Source organism: Phoenix dactylifera, chromosome 3, assembly GCF_009389715.1.
Source record: "Phoenix dactylifera cultivar Barhee BC4 chromosome 3, palm_55x_up_171113_PBpolish2nd_filt_p, whole genome shotgun sequence".
NCBI classification, from domain to species: domain Eukaryota; kingdom Viridiplantae; phylum Streptophyta; class Magnoliopsida; order Arecales; family Arecaceae; genus Phoenix; species Phoenix dactylifera.
In genome coordinates this window covers 8,254,454-8,276,882 of record NC_052394.1, presented here as the reverse complement: position 1 = coordinate 8,276,882, position 22,429 = coordinate 8,254,454, and the positions used below count along the sequence as shown (strand labels likewise).

The window sequence follows — 22,429 nt, the reverse complement described above, 5'->3', positions numbered from 1 at the left end:
TATTGATAATCAGATTCTAATCTTTTGTCTTTCCATTTCTTACTTCAAATATGATACATTTTTGATGTGATAAAATGTAAAATGCTGCTTCGATGCGTAAATGCACAAAATGATTCTTCATTCATGACTGCTAAGGATAGAAAAGCTTTGTGAAAAGCAGCTCATTCCAAGTGTCCTGAAGGCCAGGCAAACACCAATGCACACAGTCTGCATAGCTAGAAGGGTTTGCTAATTGCTCAGGAGTCAATGGAGTCCACTGCTTCTTATAAATTGAAGTGTGGGCATCCCTGCGGTAACTTGAGAGTTGGGTGATGTTGAGAAATGTGATGGGTATCTCCGATTCGCCGAACACTTCTCCGATCACCTGCATTACACTTTTCCGGCAATCCGATCCCCAGTACGTAGGATCTTCGATCATTGTTGTTTCATTGTAACAGTTTCGGCCCGGTTCGCCTCCCCAATCTATGCTCCTGCCAAATTTTTCAATCTTTAGATGCCAACTTATGCTCCTATTAATCAAATTACAACTATAAAACTTAGAGCTGTCTGTGAGTGGCTCATACTCAGCTTGGCAAGCACTTGATTAGTAAATAAGCCAACCTGGAGGCTAGACTAAAAACAAGGTCCAACATGCCATGGTATGATGCTAAAATTTCATGGATTTGGAGCATTTTTGAGTCCTAGCAAGTCTTATTAGGTATCATCATAGTTTCATGGATTTATATATAAAGCATTTACTGTAGAATTACTCACTTTCCATGAGAAGGTGACATGCTGGTAAAGAAGACCCTTGCCTTCTTAAGATCCATGTTCTTCTTTGCCCATTTCAGCATACTTCTCATTGCCATACGGTAAGCATCCTCTGTTGATGGCTCCACAACATCCTTCACTTCATCATTGAAGGATCCTGGCCCTCGCCTGTGGAAGAAACAAACAATGAGACCTACACTGAGCTAAAAGGAGACAAGAAGAACTTGATAAAATAATTTGATAAGAGCAAGAATTTACAAGATCTTCATCTTGAGGCCGGTCATCCACCAAAGATAGGTATTAAATACCATTATGTCGACTCCTTTCCAGTTCTCGCCGTGCTTATCGATCGAACCTTCCCTAACTATTCTATCAGATATCCTATGGGTGACAGCATTGTCTGAGTTCGATTCAAGAAGGAATGGTGCCCAATAGAACTCAATAGTTGCATTGTAGTCCTAACCATGAAAGCACAAAAAGAAAGAAAGAAAAAGTAATGTCAGAGGTGGAAATCATTCTGGGTTAAAAAAAGAGAAGTAGATACAAAGTAAAATAGAAAAACGAAAAATTAGAACGAAAAAAGGAATTTTATGTCACCTTGGCCCTGAAGACAGTTAGTGAGTCAAAGGTTTCCATGGATTTGGCATTTTCAGGAATGATTGAATGGAGAAGACACACCATGGAGACAAACTGACCTCGGTTCAAAGAATCACCCACAAACATCATTCTCTTCCCTCGAAGAGTCTCGAGCATCAATGTAGCATTGAAACTGTATAATTTATAACAACAACATCATCCATGCTAAAATATTGAAGGAATCAAAAAATTAATGGCAAAGGACATTATCCAGTGAAGCTAATGGTCCAGCAAAACTAGAAATAATTAACATCACACTGAAAATATTACTGCAAACAACTGGTGAAAGAAGCAAATGATGATGTCATTGACCAAGTGAGACTGCGCACAGCTTGTAATATTATTTTTGGACTAATTCTTTCATCGCTCGAACAAATGTTGTCAAACACTTGAGGAAACACCTCCGAAGGTTCGAACACACAACCTCTTCCCAATGGGAGAGGATGAAATCATCTGATTTATGATGCTGCTTGAAATCATTATTATAACAGCCATTATTGTTCTGAAACTAGATGCTGTAGCTGTCGTCATGGTTTTCCTTCAGGAACATGACAGCTGCTGTAATGTTAGTATTGATAACAACACTGATGCAAGGGATCAAACTGATTTGGAAAAGGGATCAAGCTGATTCATCCTTCAAATCTTTATCGACTTAGTAAGAAGTCGGCTAATCTTCTATGATTATAGAGAATCAAAATGATTCTCCAGATCTTCTTAAACTTGGAAGTGGTTCTCCAGATCTTCATCAACTTGGCAAGAAATTATACCAATCTCCTATGATTATGTGACTGCCATAGCAACTTAAGAGATTCTTTCCTCTTGTATTGAAAAGATTTTTTCAATTATTTCTTATTTAAGTTTTGAATGTAATATTCTTTGTAATCTTGATAATATACATAATCATGTATCATTATTATAAATACAATGACATGCATAGTTCTCACGTTGAGATCCAGTCTGTTGCCATTCTTTTTTTTTCTAGAATGGCTAGCTGTTGTTTTAAACCATGATGGAGAGAGAGGAACCTGGCAAGGGAGCAAGCATGAGGCTGCCATCTCCAGTACTGATACTCCTTGTCAGGTCTCCCATGCTTCTGGCAAGTTAGCTGTGGTTGTATGTACGGGCAATCCGACTCCTCGTAGAGAGGCCGCGCTTCGTCCCTCACCCACCGCCCGCTGAAGACATCGCATCTTCCCTCACTCTCTCCGATGGCGAATGGCAATCTCTCCCTCTTCTTAACTAACCCAGAAAATTAAGAACACACGATAACAATTCCTTCCATTTAGAATTGAGAGAACTCAGACCAGGATGAAGCACTTCATCCAAACTCACCGGCCTTTGAGATGGGCTGGTCATTATGTGGACTTTGCTGTAGCTGTTGGCTGAAGAAGTCCTCGCCGTACAGAACTGCCACAAAAGCCATGAAGGCCAATATGGTGAAGAAGTAAGGAGAGAGACGAGCCTTTCTGATAAGGGAGAAAGAAGAGGAGGGGGGAGGGGGAGGCGTCTTCATTTGTTGAAGGCTTTGCTTTTGTTTATTTTTAAGTTTATGAGGACTTCCAACGTGTGATATGGGTTGAATAAATACAGAAGAATATAGGATGGAGAAATGTCACCATATAAAAGCTCAGACTGATTGAATAAGTTTAACTGCACTATTTTCCTGCTTTATTTCGAGAGAATGGGTGCTGCTTTCCTTGGCAAGTTGGGCACCACTGGGCCACGAAGCAAATTAATTCCAACAGCCCAACCCTTAAAAAAGAGGACCAATTAAATGTGCTATTTTTTTTTATTTAATTAAAGGTACTAACTTATCTATTTGGTAAAGTTTCTTAGTAGTTGTATGAGATATTTGGGCCCAAATCCTACCTTAACCTACTTTGAGGAAAGGGTCTAGGATACTTTGTTCTTGGGGAGGGAGAGAGCTCTCAAAGTTAGCTTGGGAAATGATTCATTAGCATGGACAGCTCATACAAAATGGTTTACACAAAACTTCTACCTTCATATTTTTTTTTTGAGATTATATATCTCATGCGAGAGGCTCTTATGTTTTAGTCTAAAAAGAACAAAAAAATAATACTATGGAAAATGCATGTTTTATGGGAACACTTTTAGTACCTGTGTACTGATGCACCGGATCCCATCAGAACTCCATAGTTAAGCATGCTTGGGCAAGAGTAGTTCTCGTGTTGCACCATTTTTATTTTTCTTCATCAAAAAACACTCTTTGTACCTATGGAACTATATCTAGAGCCACTGCATAATAAATCCTTGCACCAACCCAGGCTCACTGAATGATATTGTATAGGTCTACAAACTTTTAATGATGATCAGTTGATTTACAACTGCTATATTATTCTAAGGGGAGGCTTTCGGCAAGCGATGGTCGATGCAAAATAATAAAAGCTGAAATATCACCAATAATACCATGACCCTCTACCTAAACCCCTTAGGATGGTTGTCCTGTGCATTCAAAATATATTGCAGGTATCATTGTGTGCAAGTGAAGGAAATGATTGTGGACTCTCCTTATTCCCTTTTTAAACTTTCTTGCTCCCTTAGCTTACAAGCCAAGCGACATTATAGGTTTCCCTCACCATCATACATCACCCACAACCCTTCTTCATTACGCCCTTATTTTGAAAGGAAAATATAAATTACAGACCAAGCCAGTGACAGAAAGGACTGGGAGCTAATTCGCTGAGCTATTTTAAAATCGAGTATACCAGTTAAGGATGGCTGTGTATTTTTGTCTAGATCCTGTTCCTAGCTCCCTTATTTTGAACTCTTTGGCTTGCCCAAACTTTTAATGTACACCTCTTCACTTCCTTAATGAATTAGCTTATGGATATTAACAATCTTTTTTACATAAAAAAAGAACTAGATTAAATCATTACCAAAGCATACTCCTTGTTGACTTCCATGTTCTCGCTGGATGCCCAGCTTATCTCTAGAAAAGCAGTTTTTATAAATATGTCCTCTTTACTAAATAAAACTATTTTGTTTTATCTTAGATCTCTCTTATTATCTCTTTGTTGGTGAGGGAAACAAGGGAAGGGGTACATTTAACAACTGACATGAAGTTCTTTTCTTGAGAAAGGACTTGGGTACAAGATTTCTAACCTGTGTCATGAAGATTATGAATAAGTTTTGGATCTTGACATCGTAATCACAAGTTTGGTTCTTCTGCTTGCTCATCAAGAGGAAATCTGGCACCTCTTACAATTAGGTAGGACTAATTAATGTTATCCATGCTGGTTTAGCAATGACTATGAGATAAAGTCTGACAGATGGTTTAATAAGAGTGGTTCAGAAACAAACTATCAGACTAATATAAAGGTAAGATTGAGCTAGCATTGTGACATCCATGGCTATGTTTAGGAAAAAATTGCGTACATAATTTAGACATTAAAAAAATCATGTCAGAGCCAAGGGTTCTTAAAGAATTTGGCACTTTCTAGTTGTTTGGACTACTTATTTGGTATTGCTTTATATTGGGTTTTTTTTTTAAAAAAAAAGGAATTCATAAGTCCAAATCTTGCATGCTCTCTTATTCCATCTTTTAGTCCACTGTACGACGAGGCTCGCATTTATAAAACATTGCTTGCAGGGGAGAATTTGTGTAACCTTTCCATAAGGGGCACTAATTTGTTGTGTCTCTATAAATCTCTGATATGTAGCGCCAACTTTATTTAAATTGAAAGATACCTAGTCAAGGATGGTAAATGTTCAAATGTCAAAATAGGAAGCAACTATGGATTATTTTTCTTTTTTTCTTTCTTTTAAGAATTGGAGAGATCTTGATCAATGTTGGGGTGCGGATAGGATATGAATCTAGATCTTTGATACCAATCTCAAAGACTTGACCAACTACACTTGCTAACACTTTTATTGTAATTTTTTATAATTTATAATTTATATATCAATCTTGTAAATAAAAAACTTGGAAGTAGATAAAGTATAGTCTGGAATCTGGTAATGATTTTTTTGACCTTTGCTCTCTATGAGATCGACAAGAGTCAAGACTTGCATATATTTTCGAAACACCTACTGGATTCGGTGCATGTGATCCCTATAATAGCCCTCTTGAGATAAGAATCTCTCTCTTTCCCCCTTTAGATGCTATTAAGATTTTGTTTCAATATTTATGAATTAGTATAAGGGATGTTCGATTAGGGTTATGGTTGAAGTGATCTTGTCTGAAAGGAAATCTCTCAAATCAAAATAGGTTAAATTTTGTGTTTATAGATGATTTAAAGAAATCTCTTGGTTTTGGTAGAAATAAGAAGTGCTGGTGAAATGGAGGAAATTTGGAGGATACCAACGACCAAATTGAGGCATTCTATTGTATGATTTCATTCCTTAGTAAACAAAATGCAACTCTCTGAATGGAGTGTTAAGACCTAATTATACTAGCATGTCGCAACAAGTTGCGGTCTACCATTTGCTCCAAAAACTTTGATTGTTTCCGATGCGTACAGATCGATTTCGAATTCATTTCTATAGCCACCAAATCAAATAAGTTATTTTGTACATATGTTCATTAATTTGATGTTTTCTTATGCACCATGTCTCTTTTAATTCAGCAAATTGTTTTGTTTCTTCTTAAAGAACTGTCAAAATAATCAAAAGCAAAATACATCCCTGTGCTATTTACTTGATTCTGTTGTTGCCTTGTGCTACGGTTGCCTATTTTGTTGGTGCCTGTCACCACTGCTATCAAGTTCTCACATTGGCAGCCTCTCCTTGAGTTGGAAAATTAGTTGTTTGTCTCCCATCATATGTAATGCTTTATAGTGTTATCTTTTCGCAAATTGACAAAGTTCATAATCTCTGGTTATCTATATGTCAATTTTGCGCTGATCCCGATCCAAGGCCTATGTATCTGAAATCTTAAAATACAAACCCATCACTTGGGGTTAACTTAAATTTGGTTCATCCCTTCATCATTTTTGACCATTCACCTTAGTTTAAGAACCCTATTTACAGAGTTTTCTGGCTCATGCTGTACATGGACAAACCATCAGATTTGGTTTTGGCGCCTTTGGACTTTCTACTTGTGCTGAGCTCTCATGTCTTCTTCCTTTTTTAACTCTATCTTGACTGAATTACAACTATGAACACATGTTAGGATAGGCTATCCATGGCCAAGTTATGCTTTCTCTGGCTACACCAAGGCTAAGAAAACATGGACTAAAATGAGTTGGGCCAAACTTGGGCCAGAAAGTTGCAAATCGAATCCATATGATGTAGGCAATTTATTCTTGTGTGCAAATATCACTTTATGTGTAGAGAACTGAGAAAGCATAGCTTGTACCACCACACAAGGTTTGGAAGAACTGAAATCCCAAACATGATAACATAATAGTACTTCTGTGATGACTTAATTTTCATAATATATTGAGAAGAGTGGTGAATAATTTGGAAAAACAATGCTGTGGATAGAGTTAGGCTTATGGGTTGATGTTTTTGACTGTGAAAGGAATGCTGATCTCAACTGCATGCTTGGTAACCTATGTGGAGCAACTATGCTTATATAATGATATCAATCATGACGATTAATCTAGTAATACTTGATCGTCGAACAAAACTACCCGGAACCTACTATTCTTTGTTACAATTCAATGATTTTGTACGCGCTTGTTTGGGTTTGTAATTTCTCCATGCTATCATACTGTACTACTTTATGGACCAAATTGTTGTAGCCCAGAGAGAATCATGCTCTTGCACGGTGTGATCGATCAAAAGATATAGCATCTGGTAGGTTTTTCCAGCTATTTTGGTAGTTTACTCTTATGCCTCAGTTTCTTTTAAAGTTTATATTTCATCAAGGTGCGGCATCCATCATTTTTGCATTCCAAAAGATATTTTCAATTGAATATCATGAATAGAACTTTTCATGGGCCGGACAAGGCCTTGCCCGAATGTCAGCACTATTTACTTAGGCCCAGACACACTTGGGCTCGACCTTTAGACTTGCTTTCCAAGCCACGGTTTTTGTGCCTATCTTCCAGACCCAAGCCTGTCACCTACTCAGGCATTATTCCTCAAGCTGGTTTTTCAAATTTTTTAAAATATTAAGAATACTTCAAAATACTTAAAAAAATATTAAATATTATTAACAATCTATAATATGTCTATTATTCGGTTAAGCTTACATATCAACAATACTTATTAATTAATCCATACATACACAAAAAATAAACAAATAATACATGAAAAATAAAAAAATAAGGTTGGGATGGAGTTTAATCTCCAAGCATGAGTTTGACCCATTTATTAAATAGATATGTCATTTTAAGCCTACTCGGCCTACTAAAGCCCCATTTGGGGAAGTTTTTGGAGGGTCAAAAATCACTTTCTAGCACTCCAAAAGCACTATTGGATAAAAAAAGAAGAAGTTAAAAACAGTTTTTTTGGAAGAAGCTCTATTTTGGAGCTTTTGGAAAAAGCTTTTTTGAGCTTTGTCGGAAAGTTATTTTTGGACCAAAATACCCATAATAAAATATAATAATTATATACTTTGTCTATTTATAAACCTAAAAATCTGCTATATTTATAAACCTAAAAATCTGCTAGAACCCTAACAAAGAACCCTAACCGTGAATCAGACTTCCTTCCGTACAAGAAAATGTGTTCTTGTTTCCTATTATTATTTTATACCTTTATTATTGTATTATACTATAAATATAATATTATATTACGTTATCTCATAATGCATTAATATGTTATGTTAAATAATTTAATATTATGTTATATTATGAAAAATTAATATATGCTAATAATTATAATATTTTGTACCTTTATTATTGTATTATACTATAAATATAATATTATATTACATTATATCATAATACATTGATATGTTATGTTAAATAATTTAATATTATATTAAATTATTATGCTATAGTATATAATGTTATATTACTATATTATAATAATATTATATTACATTAAGGTAGTATTATACTATATCATATATTTATATATTAATATATATTATATTTTATTATGCTCTGTTGTATAATACTATGCAATGTTTTTTACGGTAATTTTGTCCTACAAAAGTACTTTCTCAGTTTGTTTATGAAATACATGTTAAAGTGTAATAGCACTTTAGAAATGTAGTTACCAAACAGCAAACAACTTTTTATAAAAGCTCTACTTCAGAAAGCTCTACTTTCAACAGCTCTCCTACCAACAGCTCTTCCACCAACAGCTCTTCCAAACAGAATCTAAGTCTAAAATATTTGGTGCAAGACTGTCCAAAAAGCTTCGTGCTAATCATTAACCGTGCATCAGAGGCAAAATTCTAGTTTCACACGTCTCTTGATACCTCCTGCCTAGGTATCTTGTATCCATCAAAAACCTCCTACGGATCTTAACCTTGTCCTTGAAGCGGACCACAGGTGCATAAGCTTAGTGCTGTGGTCCAACATCCAGGTTAAGGCAATACCTTACTGATTCATTTGAATATGTTAGCATTAGGAGTAAAGTAGTACCTCAATCATTTCTATAGACTCATAATTGTAGGTCCCTTTGCACCAATCTCAGCTTCGTGACATGTTCATAAACATGTGAACAAGAACAGAAATTGTCCAATTTTTGGTGCTGTCTGCTTGATAAATAGACCAAGCTTCCACAGACCAAGTGGTCACCCCAAAAGCCGCCCATGTTCTCCAAATATCAAAATCAGAGTGCATCTGTCATAAGACTACATGACATTTATGAAAGCTTTTCTTCTTCTTTTTTTTTTTTAAGCCTAAGTCTCTCCCCATGAGTGATCCAATCACTTTATTTATTATAATCCCAGTGATCTGTCCTCCGTCCTTTAATTTAACGTTCTAGTGTTATTATCTTACGTGCAACGTGTTGAATGAGCAGGACCAATCGCATTATTTGTGGGTCCCAGCACTGGCTCGTGAAATGAATGGTGCTCTGAATTGGTGCCCATCCGCCCACCCATAAGAAAAACAAGGTCCCAGGTCTCTGACAGCACAATAATTGTACGTCAATGACAGCGAGATCTGGTAACCATGTTAATTTTTTAGAGGAATGAGACCCAACATTTGCCATCCAAAACTAGCTTTTATTCTGGCCAGTCATTCAGCTTGGTGCAGCTAGTTTAGTGCATGCGAGGCCTAATGAGCTAGGACCGGGAATGGGGGGGGTTCCATTGTGATCTTGAGACTAGATGTTGGAGCCAGCTGCCGTTCTAAATTGGAGCCAAACCTGGTCTGATGCCTCTGGAATAGCCCGGTCTGTTAAGATTCTCATGCATGTCCTGAACGTCCAACTCGAATCATTTCAATTGCTACATGGTTGATGAGGTATCTTTGTATTATAAAAGGGGAAAAAGTCCATTTGATTTGATGGGATACTGTAACAAAATTGATTGATAAGATGGTAATTTCATAATTTAGTCATGTCTGCCGTCTTCTGAAGTGATACATCCAATATAGTCAAATTGGATGTATTTTATGGAGGACTGTGATAGATACTTCTTAGGAACTTTTAGATATTTTATTTTCTGATTATCAGATATGTATTTAGTCTAGATTAGTTTAATGAATTTGGTTTGATGTGATTGATATGGTTTAGCATATTCAAATTTTAATATGGTTTAGCAGAGAGCCAATTTTAATAAAATTTTTATTTTCAAGTTGATCTGAATGAGAAAAGCCGAGATGTAGTTCTCTCCTTAAACTCGAATTCTAAAGAGTAAAACATCAAAGAGCCCGACTCAAATGGGATAGAGACTCTTCAATTATAATAAGAACTAAATCCAACAAGCTTTTTTTTTCTCATTTTTTATTTTAAGTGCAGATTAGTGTGTCTCCGCTGCATATTGATCGGCAGGCTGAATTTTGACAACAACAAGTTTTACTAACAAAAAAAAAAAAAAAAAAAACTTGCTTCTGCTATGAGAAAAATATTCATTGTTAGATGTTCAACAATCCAACATTAGGTTTTCATATTAATTCAATAATCACAATACCGTACATTATATATAGCAAATGAATTGTATTGATCAATATTGAATTTGTTTTATTCGTCAGCAAAGTGATTTTGCTTTTTTCTTTTTCAGTGTGGTTTTGGAAAAATATTAGGCTAGAAGATGGAAAGTCATCATATTTCCATTTTTTTGACTGTAATAACTCTCATTTGCCCCAGAGAGAGAGAGAAAGAGTGGCTTGCAGAGTTTTTAGATTTCGACCAGTGATTAATTGTGTGAAGATCCATGCGAACATGTATTTAGTCTCACATCAGTTATTTACTGGATAGATCTTGGGTACTTATACAGAATCAAGTAACCCAAATAATAATTTCTAGCTAGCCATTTTAGGTGAGATCTTGGATTGTTGCAAATTGATATATAGCAGGTACATGCAATGCATGAATGCCGCACGGGCCATGGAGTAAATCCGAGTACTCATGCTCCCTTATCTCCTGCCACACCGGCCAATCCAGTGCGAGCCACACGAGCAAGGCCGCAGTAGATATGAATTCATAGGTCAATGGCTTGTTTCTGACAAGAGCCATGCCACGTTTGAGCTTATTTCCATCAGTTTGGCATCACGAGAGAGATTTACTTCAGCCGGACTGGTCTGGTCGTGAAGTCCTGTGATCCTGTCAAGTGAAAGACGCCAGAGGAAATTAGGCTAAAGCTGCCTGTCGGAAAGGAAAGATGTTTTTCTTTTGTTCTTTTTGGTATAAAAGCTGTGATGCTCCTTGGAACCACTTGGAAACCATTGGTGAAAAGTTCTCTGACTTGCACGCATTTGCATGCCTGTAAACGCCGAGAGGCCTTGGGCTCCGAGCGAAGATGACGCTGCTCTGAATTAGACTTGGTGGTGCTGGGGTCATGCAATGTGATCTATTGCACAAAAAATTAGTTGATAAAATAGCTGGTGCATGCTTTTATCATTAGGCATTTAATCATGCATCCAAAGAAAGAGCTGCTTTGCGACCCCTAAAAAACGGTAGCCCAAGTGTGGATTTTAGATCATTAATGGTCACCTGAAGTGCTTGTTCTTCATGTCGAATTTTCATGATCTTAATGATGTGGCGATTGGTACCCGTCTTTTCATACATAAAAGCAGTGATTCCTTTTAAAAAGGTGACAGATCTAAATTAGTTTATGAGGATAATGATGGCCCAATCGATTCCAATGTGCATGATTATTACCTAAGCCTTTGGAGATAATGCAATTTAATTAGCTTGCCTCTTGAATATGGATTCTGCATAACTTGTGATAATTACATGACAAAAAAAAGGTTCGTTCTTGTTCTATTTTAGATCAACCTAAGATTTATTAAATTGTTTCGTGCTACTTAGCCACCATAACAACATTAGCTTCTATCATAAAATTGTACTTATTATACTTAATTATATAGAATTTATTTGCATTATAAAATATGTGTATTTTAAAAATATATTTTTTCCAACTATTTAGCTGATGTGGCTAATCATGTAACTCATTTAGTAAATAAATCTGACCAAATAAAATTGAAATAATATATTTAACAACTAAAATTTGTTAAGCGCAAATAGAACATATAATAATCGATATATGTAAATATTGTTGCAAATATTCAAATCAATTTGCAATAATACTAATTATTACAAAAATAAATCATAAATAGTTAGCAATAAAAACTATTAATTATACGATGATTCATAGGTGGCAAAATTTATTTCATCGACAGATAATTAGTATTTCATAGCAAAACTATATATCTATATTGTCAATTAAATTCTATTTAACCAGAAAATATTGTTTTCATAAGGTACCATGGCAGCATAAATTTTTTTGGCAATATTCACAAATAACCATCACAATATTATTGATTTTTTTACGATAATTTTAAAACTTGTGCAATAAAATATAATTTTTTATCCGCTATATAATAATCTGCAGTAACGTTTTCGAAAAACTGCGGCAATACTATATAACTTTTGTAATATTTTTTGAAACTATTACTAAAGCGCATTCATAGTAATAGAATTTACCGAATGATACTAAAATTTTGTTAAAATAGGCTATGTTTGTTGGGTGTAATAATTCTGATGGGAGGCGAAATGGATCGTCCAGCCCACAACAAAAGGGCCACCGAATTTCAGCCTAATAAACACCAACGCCGCCCGGACGTGTCCTTGGTCCGGCCCAGAATCAGCCCGACTTCGGACTCCGCCGAAAGCTTCTTCAACCTTAGATATTCGCTGACGTGCTCCGGCCAAGCTCGAGGCGTCTTCATTATTTGCCGACGCCCGGGGCGCCTTCCTTATTCGCCGACACGCCCGGCCAAGCTCGGGGCACCTTATTCGCCGATGTACTCCGGCCAAGCTCGGGGCCCATTCTTATTCGCTGATGCGCCTGAGCCCCTCTCCAGTAATGCACCCTGACCTTCGAGCTCGGGGCGCTCCACTGAGCACACATCGGAAACCGGGATGCTAGGCTGGCTTCATTACCCGTTAAGCCGACCTTGCCGAATGCCTGATGTGACCTCTCGACGAGCTTGGCCTCACCAACCACTGCACCCATGTACGTGCTTTTGCCCTCCTACGTAGCCGTACACTGCGACGCCACCACGACGTGCTACTCCGGCCATGCCTTGTATGGCTGTCAATGCCTTACCATTCTCAAGAACGGACTCCACCGCGCGCCACAATCAATCTCTAGCTGCGCGCCACTCCCTCTCATGATGGGAACGGGCCATACCGTGCCACGACTATCAAACGCCTTACCGTTTCCAAGAACGGACTCCACCGCGCGCCACAAACAAACCTTGGCTGCGTGCCACAATCAAACCTTGGTTGCGCGCCACTTCCACTCATGATGGAAACGGGCCATACCTCCGCCACCTAAGCGCTTCTATTAGGACTATAAAGAACCTAACAGGTAATGCCTAAGGGACTTTTGGGCTGGATCTACAAAAGTTTACACTAACTTGATCGTCGAAGGGTTCTCACTGAAAACACCGGTGAGGCTTTGTGCAGGTACACTATCGGTCGCAGGAGGTGACCCTTCCTATCTTCCTCCATACTCCGGCAGCTCTTTCGACTCCTCCGGTAGCTCTTCCGACTCCTCCGGCGTGGTCATTCTCGGGCCAGATTTGAACCACAGCAAATTCAAAGATACAGATAAAAACTTACCGTCGGATATATAAGAAACTCTGGCATTCAAACATAGCTATCCTAAAAATATTCCAATATCGTGATCGAAAACAAATCATACCACCCATATCAAAAGAGAACCGTTGGCAATGTTTGGACGCTCTCCACAAGTTTCCATGACCCTAGGAAAAGCTGGGAGACAAAAAAAAAAAAGAAGAAGCTCTGTGATGTGATCATATTTTAATTAAAATGGGCTAATGTTCCAATGATGGAACAGTCTATCGACAATGACAGCTAGATCCATAATGGCAACATGGGACCGTAAAACAATAGAGGCAAATTTTAATGGATTTTTTTTTCCTGTGGTACATATGGGGTCAGAGAGCTCGAACTAAAACAGAATAAAAAAAATACAAACAGGGGAAAGGAAAGATTACAACAGTGAAAAATTTTAAAGATGCCATGCATCGAGCAATGTCCAAAAGGAGGAAATGGTTGAGAGATGGTAAAAAGCTGTGAAAGATCGTGAGGGAGCCTCCTTCAAGCCAAATACTTCTTGTATCGTAACTGTTGGCTTGAAGCCTTGCTCGAGGAACTAAAATTGTTTTGAGTTTGTAAGAACCAAAACATCTTAATTCATGAGTTGTAGGGAGGACTAAAGTAAAGATTATTCGGTGAATCGACAAGACATGGATATAGACCTCAGCAAAAGATCGAGTTGAAGTTATTTTTTAAAAAAACTTTCTACTTGAAAAGATTCTTATCAGGGTCAGCAGCCTTATGGCTAAAGAAAAAGGTGGAGCACAAAACTAGCGATCTCCAATATCCTGGCCCTGCTTCCTTTTGAGCTCATGACGCATAGAAAAATGCTCCTTTACGAAATCACAGAGGCGCCTAATAGACTAGTCTTGATGCTGAATAAGTACAGATCACAGAGCTGCCGGTACCCCCACAACGTTGAATCATTGGTTTCCAGCTGATTTGATGATAACTAAATAATGAATGTAAGGAATATAAGTGGACTTGGCATAGATTTAGGTGCAGTACCATGATGTGCACTCGCCAACCGGATCATTTTTTTACAATGCAAGTAGCTGCCCCTCGTGTACTTTTCCCAGTAGCCGTATGGTGTATCTTATGTTTTTCGTCTAAACATTTGTCGTGTAGCTTTGGGTGGGTTGATAAGACGTCGAAGTTTTATCGGGCTGAATTTGGTTTTGCAACTCTTGAAGGTGGTGAAAGATTAAAAAAATATAGGATTCTAGTTGTCCTCCGCTCTCATCCTTCTTCTGTTTTCATGTATAATTTAGCCATTCTAGCTTAATCTTTTGACAACGATATAAAAATACAAGTTTGCCTTTGGTTTTTATAGTAGCAAAATGATATTTACCTAAAAAATATTATACATATATAGCCGCAAAAATAAATACCTCTAAAAAATGCAACTTACGCTAATGAAAAATGTGCTTGCTAAAAGATTCTGTGATAATATTTTTTTATGCTACGGTAATTTTTTTATAATAAAATAGAAATATGATCATTAAACTTTTAGTGATTGCAATTATAAAGACTATTGTCACCGTTGTTGTTGTCGTTATCAGCATTTTGGCACCACTCTCTCGTGATAATATTTCAGTGGCATGTATATTGCAATTCCTTTTGGCAATTAAAGTTTGTATTGCTGTAGTGTGTAAAATGTACTTGAGCTTAATTAGGAGTTATATATATATATATATATATATATATATATATATATATATATATATATATATATGTATGTATGTATGTATGTATGCATGTATGCATGCATGCATGTATGTATGTATGTATATATGTATGTATGCATGTATATTCGCTGGAGAAGCTTCCGTTATTCTATGTTTAAGCTGGGAGATGTCATCAAGTATTGTGCATAGATAATTTTTCATCATTTTTTATAAAATAAACTGTTGGTTTTTAAAAAAGTAAAAAATTTGTGATAAAACAGTTACCTTCTTTGGTGAAGGAGTGAAGCCAAAGCTGAATACAAGTCTCGTCCCCACGTTAGTCTTTTTCGCTATATGATCGGTCACAATGGCGATAACTACAGATGAGGAAATGAGGAAGCTGATTAATGTTTGTACAATTTTTTGTTGGCTCCAATATGTACAGTTAATTAATTAAAGATGATTTGGGATGCAACCATGACACCGACACTTCGATGACAAAAAAATTGCTATGATTCTTGAGTTGCCAAGGACAAAGTTACGTAGCCCAATAAAATCTAGTCTCATTGTTTACAGGGGGGATGCATCACCATAGTGATTACAGGCTACTAAAGCTAACCATCCATACATAAATCACAAGTTTATATAGACTACTGCTCATCTCCCTTCACAAGATTCTGTTGGCGGTTCAGTGCGAGTCCTAGTTTTATTAGGATTATATTCTTAGTTGTTATTTATTCTAGTGCTATTCTAGTTAGTTATCCACATGGAAACTTGATCTCTTAGTAGGATAGGTGGGGTAAAAATTAGCTTCTAAATTTCGACAGACTTTGGAAAATTCTATTTTTCAATATGCAACCAATAGAGTTCTTGTTTGAGTCCGAAGGAAAATAGTTTTTAGCTATATGAAGGATTCTAGTAACTTGTTAGAGGTGGAGTGGTCTGGTTCTTGGTGTGCTTGCATCATTGGAGAGCAATTTTATGGTGGTTCGATAAAGTTAAACTCTACATAATTAAAGTAAAGATAATGCCCATCTCAGTCTCTAACACTGACTCTGATGGGCGAGACACATAATAAAAGGACATACTACGAATTTTATTTTCAACTCATCCGAGAGTGCTTGTGAGGTCTTTCTCGTCAGGGTAACTCTGAGTTGGGTTTAGCAAGTCAAGGTGCTACTTGTAGGCGGCGAGAAGCATATCTGGATTTTCTTCTTGTGATTGCAGTCAGACTGGTTTGGAAGATCATGTCCTGTTTGTTTTGACATATCAACAAGCATTATTACTAGTGTTGTGCTAGCTTGATTGGTGAGGGAATCCAAGATGAACGATGTTTAAAAATTAGCACAAAGTCAACAGAGCACCTAATGTCACTATTTAGGTCTCTTTTGCATGGCCCAATTAACCTATTCTCCGGAGGGACACTTGACATCTGAAATCTAAAAACGTACCCTTGCCCAAAGGTTATGTACAGTTACGACCATGTCCGGTCGATCTCTCATGGACATGGATGTGAAGCAGCCGGGGCCATACAGAAAGGTCAGGGTGTCGTAACAAGGGCTATTGGCGTGTGTTGTTTGTACTGCCATGATCACTGTAGACTCTCCACAGCCGGCTCTAGGGTGCTGAAACGCCCACTATGTGGGGTTTTAAATCTTATGTGTGTGTGTGTGTGTGTGTGAGAGAGAGAGAGAGAGAGAGAGAGAGAGAGAGAGGTGGCGAGTGTGATACCTCCACAAGAAATGTTGGGTAAATAGAGCGGATAATTGGATGTATTTTTTTTTTGTTTAAAATCACTGCTTGTCCCAAAACTTAAGCTGATAGGATGAGATAAATTTATTTATATATTTTATATTTTCTTACACTTATCCTCATATGTGAGCCGGACTTTTCTTTAATGGATGAGCCCAACATATGAAATTTTTAATAATAGGATTAAAGAGTGCAGAGACAGGGTTCAAACTCAAGACCTCTGCTCTGATACCATGTTAAAATCACTACTTGTCTCAAAAGCTTAAGCTGATAGGATGAGGTAAATTTATTTATATATTTTATATTTTCTTATATTTTTCTATGGTTTTCTCGGCTTAGTCTTATTTAGGCCTACGAGGGTCATTGCTTTGTCTTTTGTTTTGGCACAAGGGTTCGTGCTTTGCCTTTTGTTTTGGGACAAGGATTAATGCTTTGTCATTGAGTGGTATTGGTCCTCCACATAATTGAGCCTTGTTTCAATGAAAATATTTTTCTAGAAAAAAATTTTCATCCATGGATCCTTTGACGTAAAAATACTAGAAAACATCTGATTTGGATGCTTTGCAAATATTTCTTGTTGAGTATATCAAGTAAATGGTTCCTTTTAACAAATATTTGCCGGAATCTGGGCAGTAATTGAAAAAGGTGCCATCTTTTGTAAATTTATTAACAAATCAAAAAATTCATCCATGCGAGCATAGGGACGGAGAGCATCAAGAGGATTAAGGTGCGTTGAATTACGTCTATGCGTTCCTCCATTGAATTTGATTATATTGCTTAAAAGTTATAATTATAAATAATGGCATTATAACCGTTATAGCAGTTGTTATGACGGTTTTTGCTGTTCCTCGTGACATTCATGGGCTAAATAACATGGTAAAATTTTGCGATCCTTATTTATTATTATTTTTTTGTTATAATGGACCATTATAACTTCCACAAAGACTATTATTTTACTTATATTTTTCATTATCGCTAGTTATTTTTTGTTACAATGCTATTATAACAGCTATTGTTTTAATGATTTAGTATTATAAGCTTTAAAAGTTATATTTTGAGAGAGATATATAGTGACGGTTTCAATGGGGGATCGTTATAACGTGATAACATATTCAAACTATGTTAAAAGATATTTGTTAAAATTTAATAAATAAACTACTAAAACACTCTCCACATTTTAAGATATACATGTTGACAACAAATTAATGTATAGAAACAGATGATTGCAATTTACAAAGAAATGCTAGCTCTAGTTGGCTGCTCATTTCTCAAAGGGATTTTGCTCTCTTCAATTAGGAACACTTCCTTGGTGCTGTTCAGGCTAATCCTCCTTGCAACCCACGCCCTTCAAACACCCCTTCTCCTCAATTACCATTTTATATGCGCTTTCTCCCATAAATGACATGGGAGTCAAGATGTTAGTTGAAAAATTGTCAAGATTTTATATGTAATAAACTAGGATATATTTTCTAACCCACTCAACTACAATAGAACACATCATTCACTTCCGTAAGAACAACCATGTTAATCCCTATGTTTATAATTGAGAGATAAAATTATTAAAATAACAGATGCTAGAATATATTAAGAACATCAATCCTTTTAACATGGCCACTAATTTAGTATTTCATGTAGATTATTAAACTGTAATATCTGTCGGTTGAGACATTGGAATTTATTGTTTAAGTAGATAAAGCCTTTGCCCTTAAATAAATAAATAAATTGTTTTGTCATATCAGGTGTCCTTTTTTATTGTTGTGTCATAATTTTTGTATTTTTACTTGTCATTAGATGAAGAACGGTATTAAAAGGTTGTCATTGATACTGTATAAATCTAAAAATCTGTTATATATTGCAGGAGAGCTCAGAAGAAACTCAATAAGTTCCAGCTATGCAGCTAAGCTAAAAGTCTAAAACTTTGCCTTTTTTTATCTTCATTTTTTTTAAATTATGATCGAACGACAGAATCATGTCGTTCTAGTATGAATATATCCTATAAAATTAGAAAATAAAATATTATGAAATGGAGAAGAAATAGATGCAGAAACAATTTGACTTTCCAGCGTGCTTGGTGTTTTTTTTTCTCTCTCGGCTTTGACTATACCTCCCACCTTTATTGAGTGAATCACATGCAAAGCTTCTTTTGGCTCTCGCCAGCTTGTAAGCCTGTATTTAAATGTCAGCTTGAAAGCTTGTATTTAAATTTCAAATATAAAATAGACGTTGCCATCTGAACTAACTATTTGTCGCACGCATGCTATAAGAGCTTATTCCATTGTATGCTCTCTTTCTTATCTTCTGAAAAAGAACACTTTCTATGATAAAGGGATTGAAGTCAAAAACGGTAGGAAGAGCAGCCTTAGTCACACGCAAGTGGTTAGGCTTTAGGCCTAAAATCTTTAGCCAAGCAAGTGTCATTATCTTTTCATTTGTCTCAAATAAGAATAGGATAGGTTCATTGTCTGTGGCAAAAATTAATATACGCAAAATCTCGCTATGATTAAGACTAAGACTATTGGCGTCTATGATTGGCAGCGCGCACGGTTATATGGTGCATGCCTAAAATGATATAATTTCTTGATTTGACAAGGGACTATCTTTAGATTCAGGTGGATAAAATTGGAAAATTGGCCATTCATCATTTAGATTTGCAAAATTGGTTTGAGTCTAAGAACCTGAATTTTCTAGTTAGCTCAAGCCTCTATTATTTGAAAGAAATCGGACTTAATTTGAACAAAACCTGATGTAACATACATCATAAAGTACACCAAGGAACAACTTGCCCAAAAAATAAAAACGTAACACCAAGCACATAATTCCCGATAAAACATTTACTTGCTAAGGTTTCAAATAATGGGACTGTTTCCAGATAGTATTATCTCTTGTCCTAGAGATCCAGCTTAGTCTTTTTCCAGATAATAATTGTTAAGGTATCTGTTTTTGATATAATATAAATTTATCACTCATTTTCCACCTTCCATTAAATATAGAAATTTAAATTTAAAGGTATAAATTTATCTCAATATAACCCTACAATCATATTTTCTTTAACATTTTTCTACAGCTGTATCTAGAGTCGCCCCAGGCAGAGATTCCCCGAGACATCCTGGGATTTGTTTAGTTTGTACCATGTACAAGGGCAATGTTTGAAAACGATGTTGCCTTGGCATCAAATATAAACTACCCGGTTGGGACACTGCTTGCCCTTTTCTTTTAGCAGAGCAAAAGTTGCTGTAAGTATGTTGAAAAGGGCCTACTCATAAGCTTCCAATGTTCCCCAATGTTGCATTTAATGTACCCTATGTTGTGGTAGCACAATATTTGATGACATTGTACAATTTATGTACAAATAAGATTTGTACATGATTTTTTGGGCTTAGTTTGAACAGTTATAAAAAACCTGCAAAAAGACTAATACATGTATAGACTAGTAGGTTTTGTATACCAGGAGGGAGGTATAGATTGAATATAATTTTTTGTAAATAAGATGGGGTAACAATTATTGAGTAACTTGCCATGCGGTTTTATCTCGAACTAAGATATCTGGTGATACTCCCAAAAGTATATACCATCCTATAATACTCAAAGGCTGTGTTTGGTAGGGGAAGCAAATGGGGCCTGTCAAGCCCCACAAGTAGAGGTTGTCCCGTCAAATATTAAAACAACCGTGGAATAGTTTTATTGGTATAAAGCAATTTATTTAGGTAATTCTACTCTACCAAAGTGGTGGAATCAAGGTTTGCAGAATCATTTAGTTCGAAGCGTTCTAAGCCGTATCAGCAGCTTATCAGGACGGTTTCGACAAAGAATCTAAAACACCGCGCCGGAGTAAAAGGAGAAGAAAAGAGAGAGTGAGTGGTGGAGGAAGAAAGACGAAGAGGGAGGAAGGTCGGGAAGGGTGGTGGAAATCAATGCTGGTGCGGCGGCGGAAGCCGTCACTGGACCTTTGTTTTGTTTGAATCGCTTGCTGATTTCACTTAAAAATCGTAATTTTTTTTTACGGCCAAACCCCTGTTTTGAAAAAAATATGGGTTCAGTTGCAGCCTCCGCCGCCCGCATTAGCGCCGATCAGTGCCAGCCTCCGTCGGCCCTCTGCCCGGCCCTCCGTCGATCTCCCTCCCTCCCTCTCTCTCTCCCGTTCGCTCTCTCTCTTATCCTCTATCCCACGGTCTCCTGTGTCGGTACAGATCCGATACAGTACGACGTGGCTCATATCGACTCGTGCTGTTGAACAACCGATACGGTGTACAGTACCGGCACAGCAGACCCTGGATGGAATAGAATTGTTCTATGGCATTGGGGAAACCTATATAACCCTCTCAATTACAATTGTCTCTTTCCATTCATTAAACACACCAAAAAATTAGCAAAATAGTTTATGTTTGTGATAAAAATTCAGATAATCATGAAAACCAATTCATTAACTTATTCTTTCATTTCTCTCTCCAATCAAATGCCAAAAAATAACTAACTCGACAGAAAAATCAATTCTCTCTACCATAATAGAACCCTCTATAAATTATTCCCTCTTTGAAGCATTGCCCTAAGAATGCAATGATGGCTCCCTTTTCCGACGTTTCTTTTTTATTTGTTAGACATGTTGTTGCGACATTATGAACAATCACTCATGATTGTCCTCTACTTATTAACTATACTTTTTGAGCAAAATCATGACAAGCTACTGATAAGTGAAATGAGATTATTTGTTAGATACATTGTTACGGAATTATGAATGTTGCTTAATGATGGCCATTGCCTTGCGAATCTTATCTGCAAACTCCTTCTGGCCATGTCAATCATAGATTTCAATGGTATCATTGTGAGCAAAGAGAAAGAAAGAACTTGGTTGAACAAAAAACAGAAAAAAAAAGAGTTCATTATATGGGAATATGCGAATTCGCCAAGTACATAGAAGAACCACAATAGAATACGTACATAGAAAACCATTAGTTTGAAACCCTGGAGAAAATAGACTCAAAGTTCCCTCGATATACCAGCTTATTCCTCATCCTTCACATGCTTCCTCTTCCTTCACATGGTATATATCTTGGGGTTCCCTGATACTGGGGAGTCGAGTGGAAATTAATTCCAAAATGCAATCCATCCGAGGCGTGGAAAACACACAAGTTTCGCGTGGCTACGATATCCCAAATCGGCTTACACTTTGTTAGTTTTATTTAAACCTTCACCTTGGTTCCCAAAAAAAATATATATATAGATTATTAACAACATGTTTCATAACTTGGGATTTAAATTATACATTGTTGACACCATAAGATACTCAGAATCTCGGGGGGAGCTATTTAAAACTGCCACTTGATCCAAAAACACGTTAATAAATAAAACGAATACACTGTTCACAATATTTTATACATTGTTGACATCCAAAGTAACCCGAATCTTGAGCCTATCACATGGAAACTGCATGCTAGAAAAAAAAAAAATCTTTGGGAAGAACACGTTTCATC

General features: G+C 36.6%; 1 protein-coding gene across 1 annotated transcript; it reads right to left on the bottom strand.

The window, feature by feature from the left end:
• LOC103700948 (protein trichome birefringence-like 33) lies at positions 1 to 2,963 on the bottom strand. The gene is made up of 6 exons (XM_008782848.4): positions 2,719 to 2,963; positions 2,412 to 2,625; positions 1,348 to 1,519; positions 1,009 to 1,208; positions 754 to 918; positions 1 to 470 (listed from the first exon to the last, which is right to left on the bottom strand). The coding sequence occupies exons 1-6, from the start codon at positions 2,897 to 2,899 to the stop codon at positions 131 to 133; spliced, it is 1,272 nt and encodes a 423-aa protein (XP_008781070.2). The 5' UTR covers positions 2,900 to 2,963; the 3' UTR covers positions 1 to 130.
• Positions 2,964 to 22,429: the final 19,466 nt, after the last annotated feature.